We start from the raw sequence: 23480 nt of genomic DNA on the forward strand, positions 1-23480 counted from the left end.
CAAACTCTGTTGCCTTCACTCCAGCAGTTCTTAAATGCACACAGCTTAAAGAAGACCTCAAGTATGAAATCCAAGGGGTTCAAACTCAGTAGGGGGGGGCTACTACCCTCCTAAACCCCCCATAAATGGCACTCTTGGCCCCATTGGGGGTGTTTGTCCTCTGTTTTTATAGCTTTATTCCCCTTCTTGAAAAAGATGGTCACTAGGGGCACGTCTACACAGCTGGGCTAAACTTGAAATAAGGTACGCAACATGAGCTACGCTAATTGAGTAGTTTAAGTCAAAATAGCTTATTTCGACTTTTGGCGCTGTCTACACAGTAGTTATTTCGAAATAGAGCACTTTTCCCCTGACTTCCCTTACTCCTCATACAATGAGGGTTACAGGAGTCGTAGTAAGAAGCCCATCATTTTGAATTTATTTTGAAATAATGGGCTTGCTGTGTAGACATGCGTGATGTTATTTCAGAATAACTGATGTTATTCCAAAATAATGCTGCTGTGTAGACATAGCCTGAGAGATGTGAGGCTTCTGCAGAGTCACAGAAAAGCCCTTGTAATAGAACTGAGAACTCCGTGTTTTACATGATGGGTCTCTTTAAACAAGCAGTGTCCCTAAGATTGTAATGGGTTAGGTCTGTAACTAATGACTTTTCATATGGATACATCTAGAAACCATGCCAATCTCTGTCCAGCATCCTGCAGGTCTGGGTCCCCAAAGGGCTGAATGCCCTGAACTCCCATTCCCTCAGTACGAACTGAAATCTTCACCCAATAGATTCAGTGGTGCAGGATCAGCCTTTAGTACTGAATGCACAGAAAATGTCAAAGATTTCAAGACCTCATTAGCTCTGGTTTTGAGACACTTAGGTCCAGATTCTTAAAGGCATCTAAATTCCATGGAGCTTAATGAGATTTAGGCACCAAACTCCCTTTGAGGATCTCCAGGACTTAGGGCTTACTTTCAGCAGTGCAGAGCATATAAATGCCAAAGGAGCCCAATATGAGTTGCAGAAGTTCCAGCTCTGCCATCTCCCAGGGAAAGCAAATGGTCATGACTGAAAATGGTGGCCTAGATTAGTGCTAAGTATTTGCAATTCTGTTAAATTTCTTATGGTTTTGTTTTGAATTTCATTATTACCGTGAAACTCAGTGTTACAAAAGACTGCTTTATAACAGGGAAACAGTGATTAAAAAAAATGTTAGGTGATGCATCTATTAAAATGCAGTCACAGAAAAAGAACAGCTAGATGTGTTTTTTAAAGCACTATCACAGGGCTATTTCTTTTTGCCAAGTAGCCTCTATGTTCCTATCCTATCAGACAAATGGGAAAAAAATTGTAATAAGCTACAGAGATAAAAACAGGAGAATGGTACTGTCTATATTGGGGACCAACAGAATGAACTAGTTACTAGGAAAGTCACATGGTTTGGGTTTCCTTGACAACAGTTCCCATAGAACCTGATCTCAGAAGAAGGAATCATAAAAAGACCATTGAGATTATTGATCATACCCACAAATATTTCTAACTGTGTATGATTAGAAAAAATCTGCTTGACAGGAAGCCCAATTAAAATTGCTAGCTAGTAGTTGTGTTGGATTTGTTTTGCTTGAAACAATGTCTCACCATCCAGAAAACTATAGCCGTAAAAGATTAGAAAAGCATATGCTAAATGATCTGATAAAACGTAACGTGTTTCACTAATTTCTGATATATAATTCATAATTGCCCACAGAAACCAAGGATTAAGTGTGGGTTTTTTCCCATCTGTCACGTAAAAGTGTCAAACCATGAACAGTCTTAATGTATTTGGTTAACAGTGTGTTTTTGATAATAGCACGTGTTATGGAAGAGATGATGGCAAAAAAGACATGCGCCAGGAAACTAATACGCAAGTTGAGCTGAATTGAGACCAAATGTAATTGAACTCTGAGAGATGGTTAACTGTTCTCACATGAGACTGTTTACTACACTAATTTACTTCCACTATTTACATAAGGCTTGTTTGCCTGGAGCAGAGATGACAGAAAGAGGAAGTCAACACACAGGTAATTCTGGGAAAAGATTTAGATATGACAGAAAAAGCCTGTGAGAAAACAAAAGGAGGTTTAAAGAGAAGACACTGCTCAACAAAATCTTGCAAGCTTAGAAAAAAACTGTAAAAGAATAAGGATGATCTTGTGATGAAAGCCCTACGTTAGACTCAGGAGAGTTAGACTCAATTCTCAGCTCTGCTACAAACTTCCTTTGTGACCTTGGTCCTGCTTTGGGCAGGGGGCTGGATTCAATGACTTCCCGAGGTCTCTTCCAGCCCTGGGATTCTGTGATTCTAAGTTACTTACAACCAGATCCCCAAAGGCATTTAGGCGCCTAACTCCCTTTGGATTCAGTAGGAGTTAGACACTCCACTACTTTTAGAAGATCTCATAAACTCACAGACTTTAAGATGAGAAGGGGCCATGACCGTCTAATCTGACCTCCTGCGCATTGCAAGCCACAGAACCTCACCCACCCACCCACTCTTGTAATAAGCTACCACCTTAATATCCCTGTAGTTTAGTTTACCTGTCCATAAAGTGGGAATCATCTCACCTTTTTCACAGGGCATTATGAGGATAAATTAATTAATGCCTGAACACCTCAGACTCTGTGCCATAGAATGCAATTTTCTCTCTCCTTCACACACATATGGTGTCTTCGGTGACTGTTTTTCTGTGTGTGGGGACAGACTTTCAGGCCTCTTACATATATTATAAACAAGTTCAAAACATTTATTTTCTGTTTCTTTAGCTTTTAGGGTTAAGAAATCAAGCACTCATAAATCTGGAAATGCAGATTTAAGGCTGAACTCTGCTCACAGCGTTAAGTTTTAAAATATGCATAATAATTAAATGATGCATTTAATTAACTTGAGTTATAATCATATAACATGGACTTTCTTAAATATCATGAGGTTCTGATCCTGCTTTGAGCTATCCCTACAGAGAACTTACTGCACTTTTCTTATAACAATTTGCAATAATGTTTCACAAATTTGTGTTTATTTTGCCAAACTGTGAGTTTAAAGGCTTAAAAACAAAAAGTTCAGAGAAAATCAAAACACTTCATTTTGACTCATGAAAAAAATATTTTTAAGTTCAAAATGAGTTTTCACTTCAAAATTTCCTTAACTTTATTAAAAACCGAAAAACAGTTTAAAATAGTTGAAATTGAAATGAAATGTTTCCGGCTTGTTGAAAAAACATTTTTGTTTGTCTTAAACCCAGTTTTTCTGGACTCTTTGATTTGCTGAAAAAGTTGGAAAAAATTGCTTTTAGTTGGATCCAAAACAATGTTGATGGTGTTTGTTTGAGCTGCCAGGAAACCAAAAAGATCTTCTGTTTGCATAGCTCTAATAATTAGTCACATACATGGATTTCTTTGTTCAGGGGAAAAAGGGAATCATTTCCCCATTCATGTCACTATTTAGCTGAATTCCTCATGTATTTTCTTTTTGCTAGGATGACACTGGTCTTAAACTTGCTGACTTTACAGTACCATCTGTGCTAATCAATTGAGTTTCTTGTAACTGAGCTTGATCTAATATAGAAACACTTTCCAAGAATAAGAAAAATCAAGCCACTTCTGCCAGTGATATTAATATCACCATATAAGACATACCTTGACAGCAAGCCCTAGGTGTGGCATATGGTTCTACAACTACTGTAATGTGGGCATCTCAGGAACCTGCTACTGACACAACCTGGATAACTGCCAACAGGCAGCTGGGTGCGTAAAGCTACAAGTCCATTAGCGGAAGGGCTAGTTGCTTCTTCTAGAAGCGTGAGGTGGGGCTGTCTAAAAAGAGCAGCTGGAAACATCCTGTTGGCTGTGGGCTCTGTGTGCTTCTGTCTGAATCACAGTTGGAATTAAACTGTGCACCTTTTCCCAGGTTCAGGCAGCTGTAGGGTGACCAGATGTCCCGTTTTTAAAGGCCCCCCCTTGTCACTTTTCCAGCCAGCACTGGCTGCTTGCTGCAGTGGCAGGTGAGTGCAGGCAGATAGTGGCGGGTTACATGTTGCATCTGCTGCCCACCCATCAGCCCTTTACATGCACTCTCCCACCCCACTGTCCTTTCTCTGCTGTGCCCCTTCACACCTATATTCCCCCCCAGCACTGAGTCCTGGTCCCAGCCCTGTGCAGAGAACCAGCCTCTTGCCAAATCATTCAGCTCCCCAACGGCCTAGCTGGCAGGCTCCCCCCTTCCCCCACTGTCTCTGGCTGGGCTGGCAGCTGTAGGAAATTCAAGACCACCTAGCCTGGGATGCTGCACAGGAGGAGCCAAGCCATGCATGTGCCAGAGCCCCGCACAGTGCTGGCACAAGGAAGAGTCTCCATCCCTCAAGATAAGCTCTGCAGGGGCGGGGAGAAAACTTTTCCCAACTTGTTTGTGTAACCCAGTGGTCTCCAACCGTTTTGAGCATGAGATCACTTTTTTAATTTCAGTGCAATCCAAGATCTACCTCAAACCCAAATACCTTTGCCCCACCTCTTTTGTGACCCTTCTCCAAGACCCCTCCCCTGCTCACTCCAATCTCCCTTCCTCCCCCATCCTCCCTCCCTTTCACCAGGCAGGGGCAGTGAGTTGGGGTGCTAGCTCTGGTCTTGGATTAAGGGATTTGGAGTGTGAGAGGGGCTCTGACCTGACCTTGGGGCAGACAGTTGGGATGTAGGAGGGGGTTCTAGGTGCAGGCAGTGCAGGGAGGGGCAGCTGAAGTCCTGGCACTTGGTAGCCTCTTGGCCAAACCAGTCAAGATCCCCTGTCAGAGGCTCCAAGATCTACCAGTAGATCCCGATCGACTGGTTGGTGACCACTGGTGTAACCCATACATCCAGTGGGTGTGGTTCACTGCCCCATGTAGTGGCACTTAGACCACTTACAGCAAGAGATAAGAATGAGTGAGCTCTAGAAGGTGTGGCCAACCTGCGACTTGTGAGCCGCATTCAGCTCTTCAAAGAGAAAATTGTGGCTCCTGCACCCGCACTGGGGGGCTTTTTTGTTTTGTTTTGCTCAACAACTTTTTTCCCTCGGCTCTTTGCACTGTATCCACCACTATTTTGGCTCTTCATCTGTAACGGGTTGGCCACTCCTGCTCTACAGCCTAAGCTGAGAGCCAGCGGGTTTTATAGCTCAAGGTGCAGAGGCTCCTCCACTAAGCTCCAGAAGTCCTAGATTCAAATCCGCCTGCAGGTGGGTACGTTTGCACCCTCAACCTTGCAGGGGCCCCTGGGCAACCTCTTCACATGCTGCCTCCACCCTAGGTGTTAAGTTGCCTTTCTGTGGGCAGGAAGGAGCAAGCAGCTTCTAGCCAACCGGTGAGTTTGGAGGGAAGGGGGAAACGAAGAGGAGAGAAGACACAATCTCTGCAAAGACATGGGTCAAGCCATCCCTGCCCCCCACTCCATCCCTCCAGGGTCCTTCCTAGGGGAGGTGGGGCTTGGAGCAAATCCAGCCCCACCAGTGCCCCAGGCTGGACCTGGAGCAACCTGCCCACCACTAGGCCCTGCACTGCTTTACTACCTTCCCCCGAACCCTGCCCCTGCTCTGCCCCCTCCCCGAAGCAATGCAAGCTGGGGGATTATGGAAGGCCTGGTGTGGGGCAGCAGCAAGGGCTGGCCAACCCACATTCTCTCTGTGGCAGCAGGAGCCAGAACGGCCCGGCAGCCGGTTCCACCCTACCCCACTGCCCTCTCCCAGACTGTCAGGCCCCACTTTTCTGGGGCTGAGGTGCTCTGTCACTGTGAAGCTGAGCACAACCGGCTGGGAGAGGACGGGGAGGGGCAAAGCAGAGCAAACTGCTGGGTTGCTTCCACTCCTGCCGCAGTGGTGAGCATGGGAGTTGGGATGGCAGCGAAGATCAGCTCATGTCAGGCCTCCATAACTGCCCAGGCCACCTTGGCACCTGTCTATAGGACAGTTGAGGAGGCCGCTGTAAGGCCTCCCAAAGCAGGGACCTGAGGCGGCCACGCTGAACCGTACTATGGATGGGATGGTCCTGTCCACCACCAATGGCTAAAAGCAGCTCCTGTCTTTTCCCTCTTGTACAGCGCAGAAAGGCTGCTGCTGGCCATCTTCTGGTTTGAACCCTCATAGAAATCTGTGACCCTGTATTCCCCCCACCACGTTGCCTCGAGAAAACATAGCACCAGGTACCAGGAGAAGTGGGCTTGTCTCAGGGAGCTCAGCCAGGCATGGAGAACACTGGACCTGGAGGGTTGGGTTAGGTCAGTCGGCCACTCCCAGCCCGGTGTGAGAGAGGGGAGAGGTGACACACACACGGCCATGTAAACATTAACCATAGGAAGGTAAATAAAGACTCCAGCTTCTCAGTATTTCTTTTTAACAGGGGCTCAGCCAACTTGATGTTAATTTGAACATTTGTGCTGTGTAGTGGTTTTGAGTGCTGTTGAACTCACTTGAATATGAATAATTTTACCAGGTGTCCTGTATTCAGCACAGGGAAACATGGTCAGCCTAGGCAGTTGCCATGTGAACAAACATGGCAAAAGCTGCACAAAGAATAATTAATGCTGACCTGTGTTGCCATGTCTTCACTGCTACTATTATCTATGCATTCTGGATTAAAACTAGCATGGGAGTGCCTACCTGTGCTATAGTTATAGTTTAATTTATAGAGTAGACATACCTTCAGGCAATTATTCTTATTTCAAACCATTTGGTGCTTGTAGATCCTTTTCATTCCAGAATGCTCTATGCAAGTGAAACCCAGCATGCTCTCAGGTGGAAGGCGGCAATCAATTGTATAGTACAGCTGTAACTTTATAGTGCATGTTACATTCTTCCCTACACATAGGGGATTTCAAGTCTTAACTATTTCCTTTCAGTTAAGGAACACAAAGAGCAATAGTAAAGTCCTCTCCATGAGAGAAAACATTTTCCTCCTCTGGACTTCAGTGTGTAGGAGCAGCTAAATACCAGGGACGTGTTCAATTTTAAAAACAATGTACACAGTAAACAGAACCATAACTTACACAACAGAGTTGAGGGGAAATTTTATCTAAAGATAGCACAGGCAATTCCCTGTGCATACAAAAGTACTGGATGCTTTTTATTTTTAATTAGATAAGAAAACAAGGCACTTCTATCAACTTCATATCTTTTCTCTTTGTCTGTCATGTCTCATTTGATCAATTATGAAATTCCAGGGACTGTTTTTGGAGGAAGGAGCCAGAACACACTATAGTTTAGCTTTTCTTCTCCAGCTGGCAGCCCATAAAGGGCTGGACAGTGGTGAGGGCAGGACAAAGAAGCCAACCAGCGGGACAGAGCTATTTTTCTGACTACAGGGCCAGATGCCCCTGGTGTCCTTCCTGGAGTTGGAATGGAATTACCTGTGTGTTGACTTGCTCTTTCTGCCATCTCTGCTTCAGGCTTAACAAAACTTGTACAAATAATGGAAATAAATTAGTGTAGTAAACATTCCTATCTCTGTGCCACTAACTTCTATGGAAGAAGAACCCTGTGGGCCAAACCTGCTACTGCTTTCAAAGGAACAACAGTGACTTTGTACAGTACACCAAAACCTTTTTACTGTGGTTATAAGACTTGATTCAAAGCTCATTGGAATAATGAGAAGTCTCCTACTGATTTTGGTGAGCCTGAATCAGGAACATAGTGAGCTCACCCCACAACAAACTTGTCATTTATGAAGATTCTTGGCAGCATAAATACTTCCAAAGCAACCAGTTAACATATTAAATAGTGCATCATTGTGCTAAATATGCATCTAGGAAGTTGCACTGTCATCCCAACTACATGCTGCTTGCTTTGCTTTCCAGCATGCACATGGCATGCTGTCTCCCAGCCCCATCAAGATAAGAATATGATCTCCATGATGTGAAGTACACTTCACATGCATCATCCATTCCATGTACAGCCATGAGCCTGTTTTACATCATTGGGGTTGAAAATTCTGAAAAGATCTTCAGACCCCTAGACCTCCCTACCTTTGGAGCCCCCTTTGTCCTTCCTGTGTGTGTGTGTGTGGGGGGGGCTGGAACCCCCAACTGCCTTATGATCTGGGCCCCCCTAGTCCTTCCTTTGTTCCAAGGGTGCCAGGTTCATCTATTGCCAAGCTTCTGGTATCTACTGGAGGAGCCCCCCAACCTTCCTACAGTCTGGGCCCCCCTTATCTGTACTATGGCCCAAGGGTTCCAGGTCTCCTAGAGCATGGAGTAAGCCTACTCTCTGGATGTCTTGGAGAAGAGAGGTGGCAGTGATAGCCATAGGGTAAGTAGCTGTGCCATGGCTCAGAATTTCCCCTTTGTGAATGATGCTTTTAATTAACGGCTATCATTAGACGCCTCTGTTCACATTTAAAGGGATACTGCTTCAAAATTAGATGTTGGAAACAAGTGCTTTGTATGTTGTGAATAACAGCTCTTTAGATTATTAAAGTGAACCTGCTTTTAAAATCCAACATATACTTCCCTCTTTATGTACTTTGTTTTCAGATGTGTTTATAGTTGGTTTTACTTTCTGCATAAAATTGGTGTAGTTCAGCATTGTCCACTGTCACAATTTTATCAGACGTGTTCTGAATCCTAGCGGCTCCAATTGAAAGATGAAAGAATCTCAGCTTTTGTTCTGTAAGTGTCTCCATCTCATAATTAGGGAGGAAAAGCGTGAAGCATGTGCTTCCTAAAGGCTCAGAAAACAAAAGATTTAAAAAAAAATCCTTTTTTTTTTTTTTTTTTTTTAAATCTCATGGTTTATAACCATCTCACGATTTGGGGGGCCTGGCTCCTGACTTGAACAAGTGAGGATGGCAAAAATGGGAGTTGAATGAGCTCTGTGAAGACACAGATTCAGTGACCCCATCCCTTGCTATTTGTAGCAGGCATGGAACCTATCTCTGTGGCATAAACTGCATGCGGACACCTCCTTTTCTGCATGGTTCTTCCACCCATGCCTGCTGCAAATGTGAAGTTTTGATGGTGTGTTGGGTCTCCTGTAGGCTCTCTGCAAACATGCTTAGATATCATGTTGATGGGGACCATGTGAGTGTCTAAATAGCTCTGGATATTCTGTTTGGATAATATCATCTATTTATGACAAGATAGCACTCTGCTTTCCTTCACGGTCTGGTTATGTTCATCTCCTGGTAGTTGACCTGTATGTGGAGAAAACTTAGGCATTTATTGTCAGTGATTTTTATTATGGCAGTGACCCCAAGCAATACAGCCGCTGTTGACTTTTGTTTTTACTGGTGGCTGTTTTTGAATAGGGGTGTATGAGTACTGGGCATATGCGGAGGGGGGGCTCTGCCAGTTTTTGGGGAAGCTATTGAACAGCTGATCTGTGGCCAGCCCTGGGACCTGCTGAACACCAGCGGTTCATGGGTGCTGAGCACCCCCTATTTTTTTTTCAGTGGTTGTATAAGCACTAGAGTACCATAGAGTCGATGCCTATGCCAAACAATAGGGCCCATTGCACTAGGAGCCATACAAATAACAGAAAGGCATTCTTGCTCCCTTCCCCTAGATGGCTATCTCTAGCATTAGACAATGTGCCAACAGGGGACTAACCCAACAAATGCAGGGAAACAGTCATGGTGACTTCAGTAGTCATAAGTGGCAACCAGATCTGCAGGCATCACAGAAATAGTAACTCATCTGGGGATAAAGCTGTGACCTCAGATTGTGTTCTCAGAATTGGTCTGTTTCCCATAATTGTACTATTACTTTCTGTGTTCCTGGGAACACCCTAAATTACATAGGCAAATGGACGCATTTCTAATCCACTCCTTAGAATTGAGCAAACCTGAGGAAACTTGCTTGGTTAACATTTAATTCATCTAATAATGAGGCAATAGGTGAGAGTTCAAAACTACTTAGCTACTATATATTCTTCACCCAGTCAATTACAGAGCTGTATAGAACAAGTATATTTAACAGGGCCTGTACAGATTTATGATCTACAGCTGGCTGCATTTCCCTCACTGGTAGTAAAACCAGGGAGGTGACAAGTCCATCTTCTCCATCCCTTTTGTTAGCTTGGGGCTTTACTCCTATAGCACTGTATGATATAGCACTGCTCTACATACCACAGCATAGTGAGCACTCTACTAGTGACTTAAGCAACGTCTCCTGCACAGGCAAGTTCTATTGTGCCAGAGGCACAGAGTGGTTGACCACAGTCTGTATCCTGTAATTTTAAGTGATTTCTTAGGGTACGTTTAGACTACAGGCTTTTGTCGACGGAAGTTTTGTCGACAGATACTGTCGACAAAGCTTCTGTCAACAAAGAGCGTCTAGACTACATTCAGTTCTGTCGACAAAGCAAGCTGCTTTGTCGACAAAACCCTGTAATCTAGACACAACCCTAGATGCAATAACACCTTCTGTTGACAGAACTCTGTCAACAAAAGGTGTTATGTCTCATAAAATGAGGTTTACCAGTGTCGACAAAACTGCTGAGTTCTGTCGACATTATGTCGACAGAACTCAGCGGTAGTGTAGACGCAGGTATAGTTTTGTCGACAAAAGTCCACTTTTGTCGACAAAACTCTGTAGTCTAGACACATCCTTAGTTCTTCGAGTGGTGTCCCTGTGAGTGCTCCACTGTAGGTGTCGGGTCATCCTGGCGCCGCAGATCGGAGTTTTCTTGAGCAGTGGTCAGCTGAACCGTGCATGTGATGCACGCACCTTACGCTGTTCGCGCTCTTTTGAGCTCTCGCGCGGTCCGGCTCCTGCCAGTTCCTTCTCCACCGCCCACGTTTGCAGACGAGCAAGCCTTCTCTCCTTAGGAAAATCCTGTCAGGAATAGAATAGTTGTTTAGTCTTGTAGTTCGTTAGAGTTACAGTTTTTATAGTTCTAGTTGTTACAGTTCATTTTAAAAAAATTCATTAGCTTTAATATATCGTGCAATTAGCCATGCCAGGCTCTCCCAGTTTTAAGAAGTGCACCACATACTGTGATGCACTTCCAGCTTCAGACTGTCATGTCGAGGGTATCAAGTGCCTTGGTGTGGCTCGTGTGCCTCAAAAATGTGTCCACTGTGCCAAGTTGACAGTTGGGCTTGTAAGGACAGGGAGATGAGATTTAAAATGTTTTTATTAGACAAAGCGCTTCCGCCACCGGAGCATTCTCATACAGTTTTCGCTCCACGGTCTCCTAGAGCGGAGAAAAGAAAGGCCATTTTGCCACAGTCGGCTCCAGCTCAAAAAAGAGCTTTGCCAGCTCGGTCTTTACCTTCAGTGCGAGTGAGTGTTGGTGATAAGCCTGGTATGTCAGGCTCAGTAGCACCCAAACATAAGTCGCTTACGAAGCTGAAATCACGACAAAAATCTACAATGGTAACATCAACGGTTGTAACAGTCTGATGCTCGGCACCACCAGCAATGGCACTGTGTACAATGGTACAGACAACATCGCCTTCCGTGTCGGAACCGTCAACAAATGTACTTACGACTTCGGCATAGACGACCTTGGCACCGGCCACACATGCTGACAACCTCAGTACCAACCAGCGTGGCACTGATCACTTCGGCACGGGTATCTTCAGCACTATATGTTTCGTCCAGCCCTCTGGTGCCAAAGAAAGCACCTCACAAATCCACCTCTGTGAGATCAGCCAGCCTGGAACCACTCACATTCTAACCGGCACCACCTTCCACATATTATCCTCAAATAACAACGGATAACAGGGGTGGCATCCCACGTGAACAAGCTAGGCATTATGCACCTAGGTCCTGTTTATCACCATCCCCTTATACAAGATACCTACCTTGCTCTCCTCCTCCTTCTTCCAAGGGATCACCATGCTCACCCCGTTCCCTGCACCTACCAATGCATCATCAGGTGTACTACTGGAGCAGCATGTCATCTTGGCACATTTCACCAGTCCAACTTGACCACAGACAACATAGTCCAACATACTACAGGTATTACTCTCAACATCACTCAACTCATCATCGCTACCATCACTCATCACATCCTTGCTGCCTCCTGTGCTCCCTCAGGCTATGTTTAGACTGCAGGTTTCTTTTGGAATTCAGAGCTGTGTTCAATGCATGCAAGCATTTCGTTACACACATTCAAGGCGCAAACATCAAAATATTGACCAACTACATATCAATGATGTACTACATAAATTGCCAGGGAGGTGCTTGTTCTCGTGTTTTATGCACAGAGGCAGTCCGATTATGGAACGGGTGCATATAAAACAAAACTACCCTCATAGCATCATACTTACCAGGAGTAAACAATATCACAGAAGACAACCTCAGCAGACACTTTGCCCCGGACCACGAATGGGAACTGCACCCTTGGGTCCCCCGATCCATCTTCCAATGATGGGGTACACCGGAAATCGACTTATTCGCTTCCTGCATAAACAAGAAGTGTTGCCATTATTGCTGCCAAGCAGGCATCAGACCGTGGTCTCTAGGAGAAGCCTTCCTTCTCAGTTAGAAGGGTCCCCTCTTATATGCATTTCCCCCATCCTACTCATTCCCAAGGTGTTGGAGAAGATCGCCAGAGACTGTGACAGTTATTCTCATAGCACCATTTTGGGCACGACAGATGTGGTTTCTTTGTCTGTATCTGATGTCTCCTCAGCCTCCCTACTACCTTCCAATTCAGCACAATCTTCTGACTCAGAACAGGGGATCCTTACTCCACCCACAGCCACCTCATCTCCACCTAACAGCATGGCTCATTGTTGGTTCCACCAGGCAAAAACTACAGTGTGCTGACCAAGTAAAACAGGTATTTTTACGCAGCAGAAAACAATCTGCCTGAACCACTTACCTTCATAAGTGAAGTAGATTCCTCTCCTGGTGCTCTAACAAGACCCCAGCACAGCACCATTACATACAGTTTTGGACTACATGTTGTCCCTAAAGGACACTGGATTATCCCTTTCCTCTTTAACGATGCATCAGCCATCACTGCCTTGCACCAACCAGTTGAGAGGTGGTCAGTTTTTGCTCACCCCACCACAAAGATTTATAAAGGGCCTTTCCAACCTATACCCACCATGCAGGCTACCACCACCATCATGGAACTTAGAAATGGTTCTGGACACACTTCGAACCTCTAGCTACTTGTCCACTGTCAATGATGACACTAAAGGTACTTTTTCTGTTGGCAATTACTTCTGCTTGCAGAGTTGGTGAGTTAGCACCCTTGATGGCGGCCTCTTGTACTCTGAGTGGAGCATAGGTCATCTACAAGTCTGCTCCATTTCACTCTGTCTTGAGACACAACTTCTAGCTGACTCCAGGAGTACCCCAGTTGTTGTCCTTCAATCTCAGTAGATCTTCTTCACGTTGTCTGAGGTCTTCCTCTTTTGCGTTTTCCTTGTGGGTTCCATGCAAGAGCTTGATGGCCTATGGTGGATGATGGTTTTCTGAGAGTATGGCCTAGCCATCCCCACTTTCTTCTTTTGATTTGAACATCAAGTGGTTCTTGTCCTGCTCTGTTCCAAAGCTCCTCATTTGTGACAGTCTTATCATTTGATGGGAAGGATGTACCTCAGGTATCTGTTTATGAATGTCTGTAGCTTGTGATTTGAAGACTTTTTAGTGTGACAGGTCTCGCATCCATACAAGAGCACACGCTTCACATTTGGGTTGAAGATTCGCAGTTTCGTCTTCACAGATATTATTTGTGAACTCCATATGGGAGGAAGAGTCTTGACTGCAGCTGTTGCTTTCCCTATCCTAGCACTGATATCCGTGTCTGTTCCTCCGTCTCTGCCCATAATACTCCCCAAGTAAATGAACTGCTCCACATCTTCCAGGTCATCCCCTCCCAGTGTGATGGTGGTGTTGTTGGACTAGTTAATCCTCATTGTCTTGGTTTTTCCTTTGTTAATGCTCAGTCCAATCATTGAGGCAGTTTTGTCTAGTGTTGCGACCTTTTCTTCCATGCTTTCATGTTGGTGTGAACATGAACATTTCATGATGGTGGCTCCACTGTACACTCCTTTTAATAGAGACAATGTCGTATTACGTCTACATTCTTCCTTTGTTCCTAAGATTTGTTCTGACTTTCACATAAACAAACCCATTGTAGTCCCTAAGCCACCCATTCTACCCTAAGCCACACTCCATGACAAAGGATGCAATATCTTATTTGTTGGATGTATGCAGAGCTCTTGCATCCTATATAGAAAGGACCCGATCTTTCTGCAAGTTGGATCATTTGCTCATCTCTACAGTGGACCGCAATAAGGGATATCTACTATCGTCACAACACATCTCCAAACTCCTAGTCTCCTGCATTACACAATGTTATATTTTAAGGAATAAACCACTAGCTCAAACACTTAGAGCACACTCAACAAGGGTAGTGGTGACTTCTACAGCCTTTCTTCACAGGGTTTCCCTCAAGGACATCTGTAGAGTGGCTACATGGCCCACCAATGACACTTATGAAGCACTATGCAATCTTGCAGGCTCAAGCCAAAGACATTATCGTGGCCTCCACAATACTATCAACCACTGTCAAACCATAAATCCAAGGCCCACCTACCGCTTACACTGAGTATTGCTGCACATTCACCTACAGTGGAACACCCACAGGGACACCACTTGAAGAAGAAGAGGAAGTTACTCACCTTGGTGCAGTAACGATGGTTCTTCGAGATGTGTGTCCCTGTGGGTGCTCCGCTACCTGCTCTACTCCCAGTCTTGGATTCGTTTCCTTAATATCTTCCAGATACTGGGGCAGACTGGTGGGAGCCGGACCACAAGAGAGATCAAAAGAGCACAAATGGCGCAAGGCGCGTGCCACACGTGCATGGTCTGGTTGACCACCGCTCAAGAAAACTCTGATCTGTGGTGCCAGGACGACCCAACACATACAATGGAGCATCCACGGGGGGACACACATCTCAAAGAACCGTCATTACTGCACCAAGGTGAGTAACTTCCTCATATTGTTGGTCTAGACTATTAAGTGCCTTGAAAATAAAGACTTGCTAATTGTTGGAAGCATTATCTGGCTAATCCCTGAGCTATTGACCTTCAGAGTGTGCTGTAAGTGCCAACACTTCTCAGAAAAGTAATTGGAAGGTCTGAGTATGTTTGTTTTTTATTTAACTTGGAGAGGAAAGATGATGTCTAAAGTTCTGGGCTATGACTTAAGAGGGTTAGGTTCAATTCTTGGCTCTGCAACAGATTTGAGCAAGTTTAATGTTTTGTATGATTTTTGTATGAGATGAAAAAACAGAGGGGTCCAAGAGATTTTAATGTCTTTTAATTTTACAAATACAAATAAACGAGTAAACAATATTTCAACACAGCATATTTCCCAAAGCAGTGAGATGGAGGAAGAGGTGGAAAATAGGAATGTCATATATCCTCCCAGCAATGTTAGAACATAAGAACGGCCATACTGGGTCAGGCCAAAAGTCCATCTAGCCCAGTATCCTGCCTTCTGACAGTGACCAGTGACACATGCCCCAGAGGGAATGAGCAGAACAGGTAATCATCAGGGGTATGTCTACGCTATAGGATAAGGTCGAATTAAGATACACAACTTCAGCTACGTTATTTGTGTAGCTCAAGTCAAATTACCTTAACTCGACTTTTGGTGCTGGCCACACTACAGGAAGTTGAAGGGAGAACACTCTCCCTTCAACTTCCCTTATTCCTCGTGGAAGTAGGACTACCAGCATTGACTAGAGTGCCCCTCTCAGTTCAAATTAGCATGTCTTTGCTAGACCCACTAATTCAAACCCTGGAAGATCGAAAGCAAAAGCGTCCATCTTCTCTGTAGTGTAGACATACCCCTAATGATCCATCCCCATTGCCCATTCCTGGCTTCTGACAAACACACTAGCTAGGATACCAACTCTGCCCATCCTGGCTAATAGCCACTGATGGACCTATCCTCCATAAATGTATCTAGCTCTTCTTTTTAACCCAATTATAGTCTTGGTCTTCACTCTGGCAAGGAGTTCCACAGGTTGACAGTATGTTGTTGTGTGGAAATATTTCCTTTTGTTTGTTTTTAAACCTCCTACCTATGAATTTCACATGGTGATCTCTAGTTCTTGTGTTCTGGGAAGGAATAAATAATTCATCTTTATTCACTTTCTCTTTACCAGTAAGATTTTATAGACCCCTATCATATCTCCCCTTAGTTGTCTCTTTTCCTAACTGAAAAGTCCCAGTCTTATTAATCTCTCCTCGGGTGGCAGCCATTCCGTATCCTCATCATTTTTGTTGTCCTTTTCTGACCTTTTCACAATGCTGATATCTTTTTTGAGACGAGGCAACCACATCTGCAAACAGTAGTCAAAATGTGGGCATACCATGGATTTGTATAGAAGCAATAAGAAATTATCTGTCTTAGTCTCTATTCCTTAATGATTCCCAACATTGTTTGCTCTTTTTTCAGGGTTAAAAAAGTGTTAAGGGCTTGTCTTTTGGAAATGTATCAAAAGAGCTTTTATTCTGGATTAATTATTCCAAATGTGTCCAAATGGGGGTTAAATAGTTTTTCCAGGATAGCTATTTGGGCAACTTTCCAACTGTTAGACAAGTCTTAGCAGAGGTTCTGAAAGAAAATCCCCTGTGCAGCAGGAAAAAGGAAGATAAATGAAATCAAGGCTCTGACTATCCAAGACTAAGCATTGGAAATCTCATGTTAACCTCTTTCAAGTTAACTCATTTTGGGTTGAGAAAAATATCACAACAGTGTCTTCTTCCAGAAATGAATAGGCTGAGATGATGAACTTTATGATTTCAGGGATAACTTTTCCAACCGTGTGTGACTTTTGAGAGGTCTTTTCAAAGGGAGACAGCTGGTCTCTGGCTTCATACCCAACCCCATACTCCAATCATGTAGTAATTCCAGGCCAGTCTCAGAATGAACTAGTTCCTACACTTCAGAAGGTAAATTACAATACATTCACAACGTGTGTCTAAGGGGCTGTACTAAATCCCTGCTTGGGCAAGGAGTGTATGGGGCTGGGAGGACAAGAAGTTTGAAATTTAAACCAGCTTCTTACTCTCCCCGCCCCGATGCTGGGGGCTGATAGGTTCAGCGGCCAGAAGCATTGCAAGAGGCCACTGCTCCCAAGCAGGCGCTGCGGCGTCGGGCAGTGTGTGCATTTGACATTGCACAATGGGAGCTGCTCTTACGGGGTAAATGTTGTGAAGCAAAACTGCAGGAGAGTGCATGATGGGGGGGGGGGGCTCTGGGGGTGCACGACACGAGTCTGCAGGTGTCCCTTTCTCCGGGGAGGGGGGGGGTGTCTGAGGTAAGCCCCGCCCCTTCCTTAAGTAAACCCCTCCCCCTCCTGGCCGGCCGCTGCTGCTGCTGCTGCTGCCGCCGCAGGTGCCGCCGGCGCCTCCTCGCTCTCAGCCGCCGCGCGCGCGGACCTGGCAGCAGGTAGGTGGCCCTGGCGGGTGGCTGAGCCCGGCAGGGGAGCCACGCGCGCGCGCTGCTGGGGCTGTTCAGGGCTCAGAGCACCCGCCCGCCTCGCCCCACCCGCTGCCATTGTCTGGCGCCCGCCGCACTAAGGCGGGCACAGCAGCGGCTCTTCCCGGTGCCCCCCCCCCCCCTCCTCCCTCCGCGCGCCGTCTCCTTCCCCTGGGCAGCCCTGCAGTGCCGCGTGCTCCGGGCGCGCTGCTCGGGTGGGAGTGGGAGCGCGCGCCCCCCGGGCTTGACCGCTCCCGCGCGTGGGACACCGCTGCTGAGCGGGACCCGGGGGGGGGGGGGGGGCGCATCCTGCTCCCGCGCTGCAACCGCGGCGGGGCTGGTGTGGGTCGCCCGCTGCCCCTTGCAGGGCTGCACGGGGAACATTGCCAGGAGCCTTCCCGGGCACTCCGCACAGCCTGGCTGGCCCCGGGCTCTGGCAGGCAGAGCCGGGGGGTGTAGGCTTCCCGTGGGAGCGGGGGTTGGGGTCATTCCTACCACGAAGCCAGCTGAACATGTCTGTGCCAACGCACGCAGTCCCAAAGCCCACGGCGAGGAGGAGGAGAGGATGCTAGAGGGGAGGTGGGCGGGTGGGGAAGGGCAGAATCATTTTGGCACATACGGTTTGGAGGCTTCATTGTGCAATTTTAGTTAGGTCAGTAGAGTGAGGGAGATGAGTCATAAAACCCCAATCCTGAAAGTTGTGCCATGTGAGACTGATGCAAAATCTTGCTGAGGTTTCGCGTGGGTGCTGAAATCTGCCTGGTGGGGAACAGCTTTCAGGATCTAGATAACCACCTGCTTATGCCGTTATTCGGTATGTCATCCTGCATTAATTTGCTGTGATGTACTTAGGTGTTGCAACTGATAGGTGGTCCTCTATCAGGGAGCGTGAGAGAAAGAATTGATCCTACATACAGCACCATATATGCTGCAATACTTGTACACATCAAGGTGAGTTGACATTGCATTTCTTGGCAGTCTCTAAATTAAGACCAATGATGATTTGATTAGTTCTGTTCTATAGGACTTTTGGAGCTACCTGACAAAAATATAGGGTATTCAGTGTAAAAAGTGGACCCAGAGTTTTTCCCATGTATCTAGATGTTTATCATCTTCATATGCTGATTTGTCCTTCTCTGTAAAAATGTGGAAGTGCAATCTCCAGGCCTCTACACTCAGTCCCCGGTTGCAGTCCCTCTACTAGATTTTATTTGAAAGTGGTAGGAAGGATTTGGTATGGCAGGGCTAGGAGCTCAGAAGTAGATGTGCTTGAAGGTAATATATGCAGTAGACTACCTCTTCTTTTTGACTTGAGATCTGGATGTGGAAGTATCTAGATAAAAGTAGCAATGTCTCCCTTCCAAATTTGGCAAGGACTATCCTTTTCCCAAAGGAGCGAGGGGTTTGGATGACTGTCACTCACCTCCCCTTGCAAACTATCATTTGTATTTCTCCCTTCCCCATACCTTTGAGGAAATAGCTTTCAACGAATTCCATGAGCAATCCAGTCCTATTATCTCTTGCTTGGATTCATTGTTTTTGGTTTCTCAGGGAAGGGCAGGATCTGGCCTGGAAACCATAGAAAAGAACCAGATTAAACGATAAACGTACGATCATTCAAAAATATGACATAACCTTTAGCTCCTCTTCATAGCCAGAGATTACATCTCGTCATGCACTCAGAATCCTCAAGTTATCAGCACTAAACTTTTCCATGATTATGGTTCTTTCTGTTTGGTTTTGATTTTGATTAACAAAATGTTGTATTGCAAGAGATGTAAAAACATTATCTAACTAGCATTTGTGCCATCATATTGTCACAACAATATAGGTGCATAGTGAATTTTTAATAACTGCTTGTTTTCAGAGAAAATGTGTAGAAAGTTTTAAAAATGCATATTTTTTAGACTGCCTATAACACTTTATTTAAAGAGACAATATCAACTTAAACTCCTAGCCTGATTCTCCATGCTGGTGTAAAAGCACAGAGAATGAGACATTATATTGTGAACAAATATTGGTTTACTTGTGTTTTCATTAACCCTAGATTATTAGAAGCAAAATAATTGTTAAAATCTCATTGTTTATATTCTGTATGGGGACTATAACAATCACTGAAGTCAGTTTCATTTTGGTTCACTTTAAGCTCTTTAGTGCTGTACTGTTTGGCTGCGTCTAGACTGGCAAGTTTTTCCACAAAAGCAGCTGCTTTTGTGGAAAAACTTGCCAGCTGTCTACACTGGCCGCTTGAATTTGCGCAAGAACACTGATGATCTAATGTAAGATTGTCAGTGTTCTTCCGCAAATACTATGCTGCTCCCATTCGGGGAAAAAGCCCTCTTGCACAAATGTATTTGCACAAGAGGGCCAGTGTAGACAGCTAAAAACTGTTTTGCGCAAAAAAGCCCCAATGGCGGAAATGGCGATCGGGGCTTTCTTGCCCAAAACCGCGTCTAGATTGGCACAGACGCATTTCTGCAAAAAGTGCTTTTGCGCAAAAGCGTCCATGCTAATCTAGACACTCTTTTCTGCAAATGCTTTTAACAGAAAAGTTTTCAGTCTAAAAGCATATGCCAGTCTAGACGTAGCCCCAGTGTTTTCAATACAGCACAGGAATGTGTACTTGTATAAAATCAACAGTTTTCGGTTGCCATGTATTCCTCCCTTGGAAGAAGAAGAAGATGTTTTGATGTAATCCCTTTTAGCATTCAATTTCATAAGCAGCTTTATTTTTGTTGCATTTAAAGTTTGGCCTAAATGTAATTGAATGGTGACTCTTTAAGGCCTAGATCTTGTAGTCAGATTTGAAATGGGCCACTGCTAGAGATCTAATTAGATTCTTTATTCAAACTCAAGAAAACCAACAATAGAACACCACTTGTCATCACCTACAGCCCCCAACTTAAACCTGTCCATCACATTACCAATAAACTACAGCCTATACTGGAACAGGATACTAAACTCCAAGAGGCTCTGGGAGACAGACCTATAGTCTCCTATACACAACCACCTAACTTCAAGATGATTCTTACCAACAACCACAGGACATACCACACTAATACCAACCCTGGTGCCTTCCCTTGCAACAAACCCCGTTGCCAGCTTTGTCCACATATTCACTCTGCTGATACCATTATTGGACCTAATCAAGTGAGTTATAAGATCAAGAACACATATTCCTGCGCATCCAGAAATATAATTTATGCTATCATGTGCCGAAAGTGTCCGTCTGCTATGTACATTGGACAAACGTCTCAGACACTTCACCAAAGGATCAATGCCCACAAAACAGATATTAGACAGGATCACAAAGAAAAAACAGTTTCTTGCCATTTCAACCAGAAAGGACATTGTCTCAACGACTTGATTACCTGCATCCTTCTTCAAAGGCCTTTTAAGACTGCACTTGAAAGCGAATCCTCTGAACTGTCATTCATGCTTATATTCGACACTTTACGCCTGAGTTTGAATAAAGAATCTAATTACCTTACCCATTACAAAGATAGCTTCCCCAATTATCACCTCTATTATCATTAGCTCACAGACATTTACCTTCCCCCCCTTCCCCCATCCCCTTTCTGTTCTGAAATTTGAGTTGTCCTTTTCATATGTTCACTTTTTTTTTTAATTGTATCCTTTGGTATATATGGTTGTGACAATTTTCTTCCACTATTTGATCTGAGGAAGTGGGTCTGGCCCACGAAAGCTCATCACCTAATAAACCATCTTGTTAGTCTTTAAAGTGCTACATAGTCCTGTTTTTTGATTCAGAATGAAATAAAGAGCAGAAGTCTGCAATATAATTAAAAAACAAAACAACTGCACACTAATAAACACACATGGTGCTGAGGGCCCCTACTATCACTGTTCTGTTGCTGTGGCTCCCAAAGGACTGTTACAATTGTGGATGTGAAGGGAGATGCCCATGATGAGACAGTGGCGAAGGAGTAATGCTCTTATCTGAGGCTTCCTGAGCTGGTGATGGACCACTCTTGGAGGGAGGAGAAAGTCTCCTTAAAGGGATTGGACTGAGGGGTCTTCATTATGGCTACATGGCCTTTTTAATGGGCCAGCCCAGTTCTTTGAGGGCTGCTGAGCAATTTTCAAGTCCTCTCTATGCAAATTGAGATGGTTTGCTTAAATTTACCTTAATAGAGGCACACTTAGAGCCATGGGACAAAGTGTCATTTTACGAAGGGTTCAAAGCTGTGAATTTCACACTGGCTATTTAGCAACTTTTACTTTATATTATAAAAAAGCGTGAAAAGACATAAAGATGAGGGGCAGTGAATATTGGGGTTTATCTTATAATAATAGTCCAAGGCTTTTAGGGACTTTTCCTCTCTCTTTTTTTTAAATGTGTTTGGGAGAATGGGAGATGCCCCTAAACAGATCCAGATCCCTACTATGCTAGTTGCACAAATATGCCAATCAGAATTATGTGATGCATAAAAAGTAAGTCTCAGAAGTTGGGGCCTGCTTCACCTCTTACGTAATTCTTATGTAACCTGAGTAATTCTAGGGATTTATGAAAAGTAACTGTTGATTTAGCATGCATGAGGTGAGAAGTGGACTCATGGGTGAGTTTAGAAGAGGAAACAGTATTACGGAGTCAACGAGGAACCTAGAGATAGGCCCTAAAATTTCAATCCCGTTCAGGATAGTCTCCCCAAAGCAGAAGAGTTTAACAAAAGTTTTGACCAACATCCTGGGGATTCCAGATCTGATGGCTTAGAGATGGGCCCACAGCAGTGGAAACCATCATCTCTTTAATATGTTTTAAAGATATTATGCTCCACACTCTCTGGAAGTAGCTGATTACTCAATGAGAAGGGTTACAGCAGGCCTCTGGGTTTAGCTGTTAATGAAAGCAGAGATACTGAGTTCCACTCTCGCACCTGTTCTTGACACTTTGCTATTGATCTCAAGTGTGCTAGCATACAAGCCTGCATCGGAGGACCTCAAAGCACTACCATATTTTCCGGCGTATAAGACGACTTTTTATACTAAAAAACGTCCCCCAAAAATCGGGGGTCGTCTTATATGCTGGGTATAATCATACAGGCAGTCCCCGACTTGCAGGTACGAATGGGGCTTTTCTCGCCCCGGAGGACATGGACTGTGGGACCTTGCGGTCCCGCCGCCCGTGTACTCCGGGGCGAGCTGCTCCGCGTCTCCCTGGTCTGCAGACCAGGGAGACGCGGAGCAAAGACGCGGAGGGGCTTCGGCAGCGGGGCAGCCCAGGCGCACCTGGGCTGCCCCGCTGCCCGAGCCCCTCCATGGCTTTGCAAAGCTTCGGGGGAAGCCGGCAGCGGGACAACCCAGACGCGCCGCGGCTGTCCCGCTGCTGGCGTCCTCAGAGGCTTTGCTCCCGGTGTCCCTTTGGTCTGCTGGAGACGGTCCCCAGCAGACCAGGAGCACCGGGAGCAAAGCCGCAGCAGCGGCGGGGTCCCGCGCCTCTGAGGCTTTGCTCCCTGTGTCCCTGGTCTGCTGGGTGGGGTACCCCTCCCCCAGCAGACCAGGCTTTTGTTGTGGACCCTGGGGCAGAGCAGCTGGGGCGCTGCCGGTTGGCCTCTTAAGGGGGGGTAGTCTTATACGGCGAGTATAGGCGAAAAACCTATGTTTTAACTAGAAAATTAGGGGGTCGTCTTATACGCCCAGTCGCCTTATACGCCGGAAAATACGGTACTAATTATGCCTGTGAGACTGATATATACATCTCCATTAATAAGGCTAATATATGAGCACCAAAGAAATGCCTATAATTATTAATTAATGACAACGAGGAGTTAAGTGGCAGTCACCCAGGAAGCCAGAGTAGAGCTAGAAACACTCTGGTTTTTTTAAACACTTTTTCTCCCGTCTTTACTCTCAGAATTGTGTAAATGGTTAATTCTGATGACCTTTGCACTCCCTGCCTCATGTAAACATGCCATTCAGAATATGTTGGCATATTGATATTCTGAGTGTGAGTAAATGTAGGACTTGCTTTTTGGACTGCATATGGCCAGAGAGCTCATTACATGTACTCCTTCTACA

General features: G+C 45.2%; 1 protein-coding gene and 1 long non-coding RNA gene across 8 annotated transcripts in view; one reads left to right on the forward strand and one right to left on the reverse strand.

The window, feature by feature from the left end:
- The window catches only part of TMEM150C (transmembrane protein 150C), an 86508-nt gene that overhangs the window by 14604 nt on the left and 48424 nt on the right, over positions 1-23480 (forward strand). The window contains exons 1-2 of one of the 7 annotated variants that reach the window (XM_075929488.2): positions 17301-17411; positions 18294-18392. The exons of 3 other annotated variants lie outside the window; for them this stretch is intronic. In XM_075929488.2, the coding sequence (XP_075785603.1) occupies positions 18367-18392 (26 nt within the window). In that variant the 5' untranslated portion in view covers positions 17301-17411; positions 18294-18366. Of the gene's footprint in view, positions 1-17300; positions 17412-18293; positions 18393-23480 lie in introns of those variants that run through there. 3 more of the 7 variants (XM_075929482.2, XM_075929483.2, XM_075929487.2) reach the window with 3 other exon arrangements.
- LOC142829528 (uncharacterized) lies at positions 10597-18286 on the reverse strand. Its single transcript, XR_012903984.2, has 3 exons — positions 17937-18286; positions 12259-12391; positions 10597-10816 (listed from the first exon to the last, which is right to left on the reverse strand). It is a non-coding gene; the product is annotated as an uncharacterized LOC142829528 (long non-coding RNA).

Source organism: Pelodiscus sinensis, chromosome 4, assembly GCF_052426305.1.
Source record: "Pelodiscus sinensis isolate ZL-2025 chromosome 4, ASM5242630v1, whole genome shotgun sequence".
Taxonomy (NCBI): Eukaryota; Metazoa; Chordata; order Testudines; family Trionychidae; genus Pelodiscus; species Pelodiscus sinensis.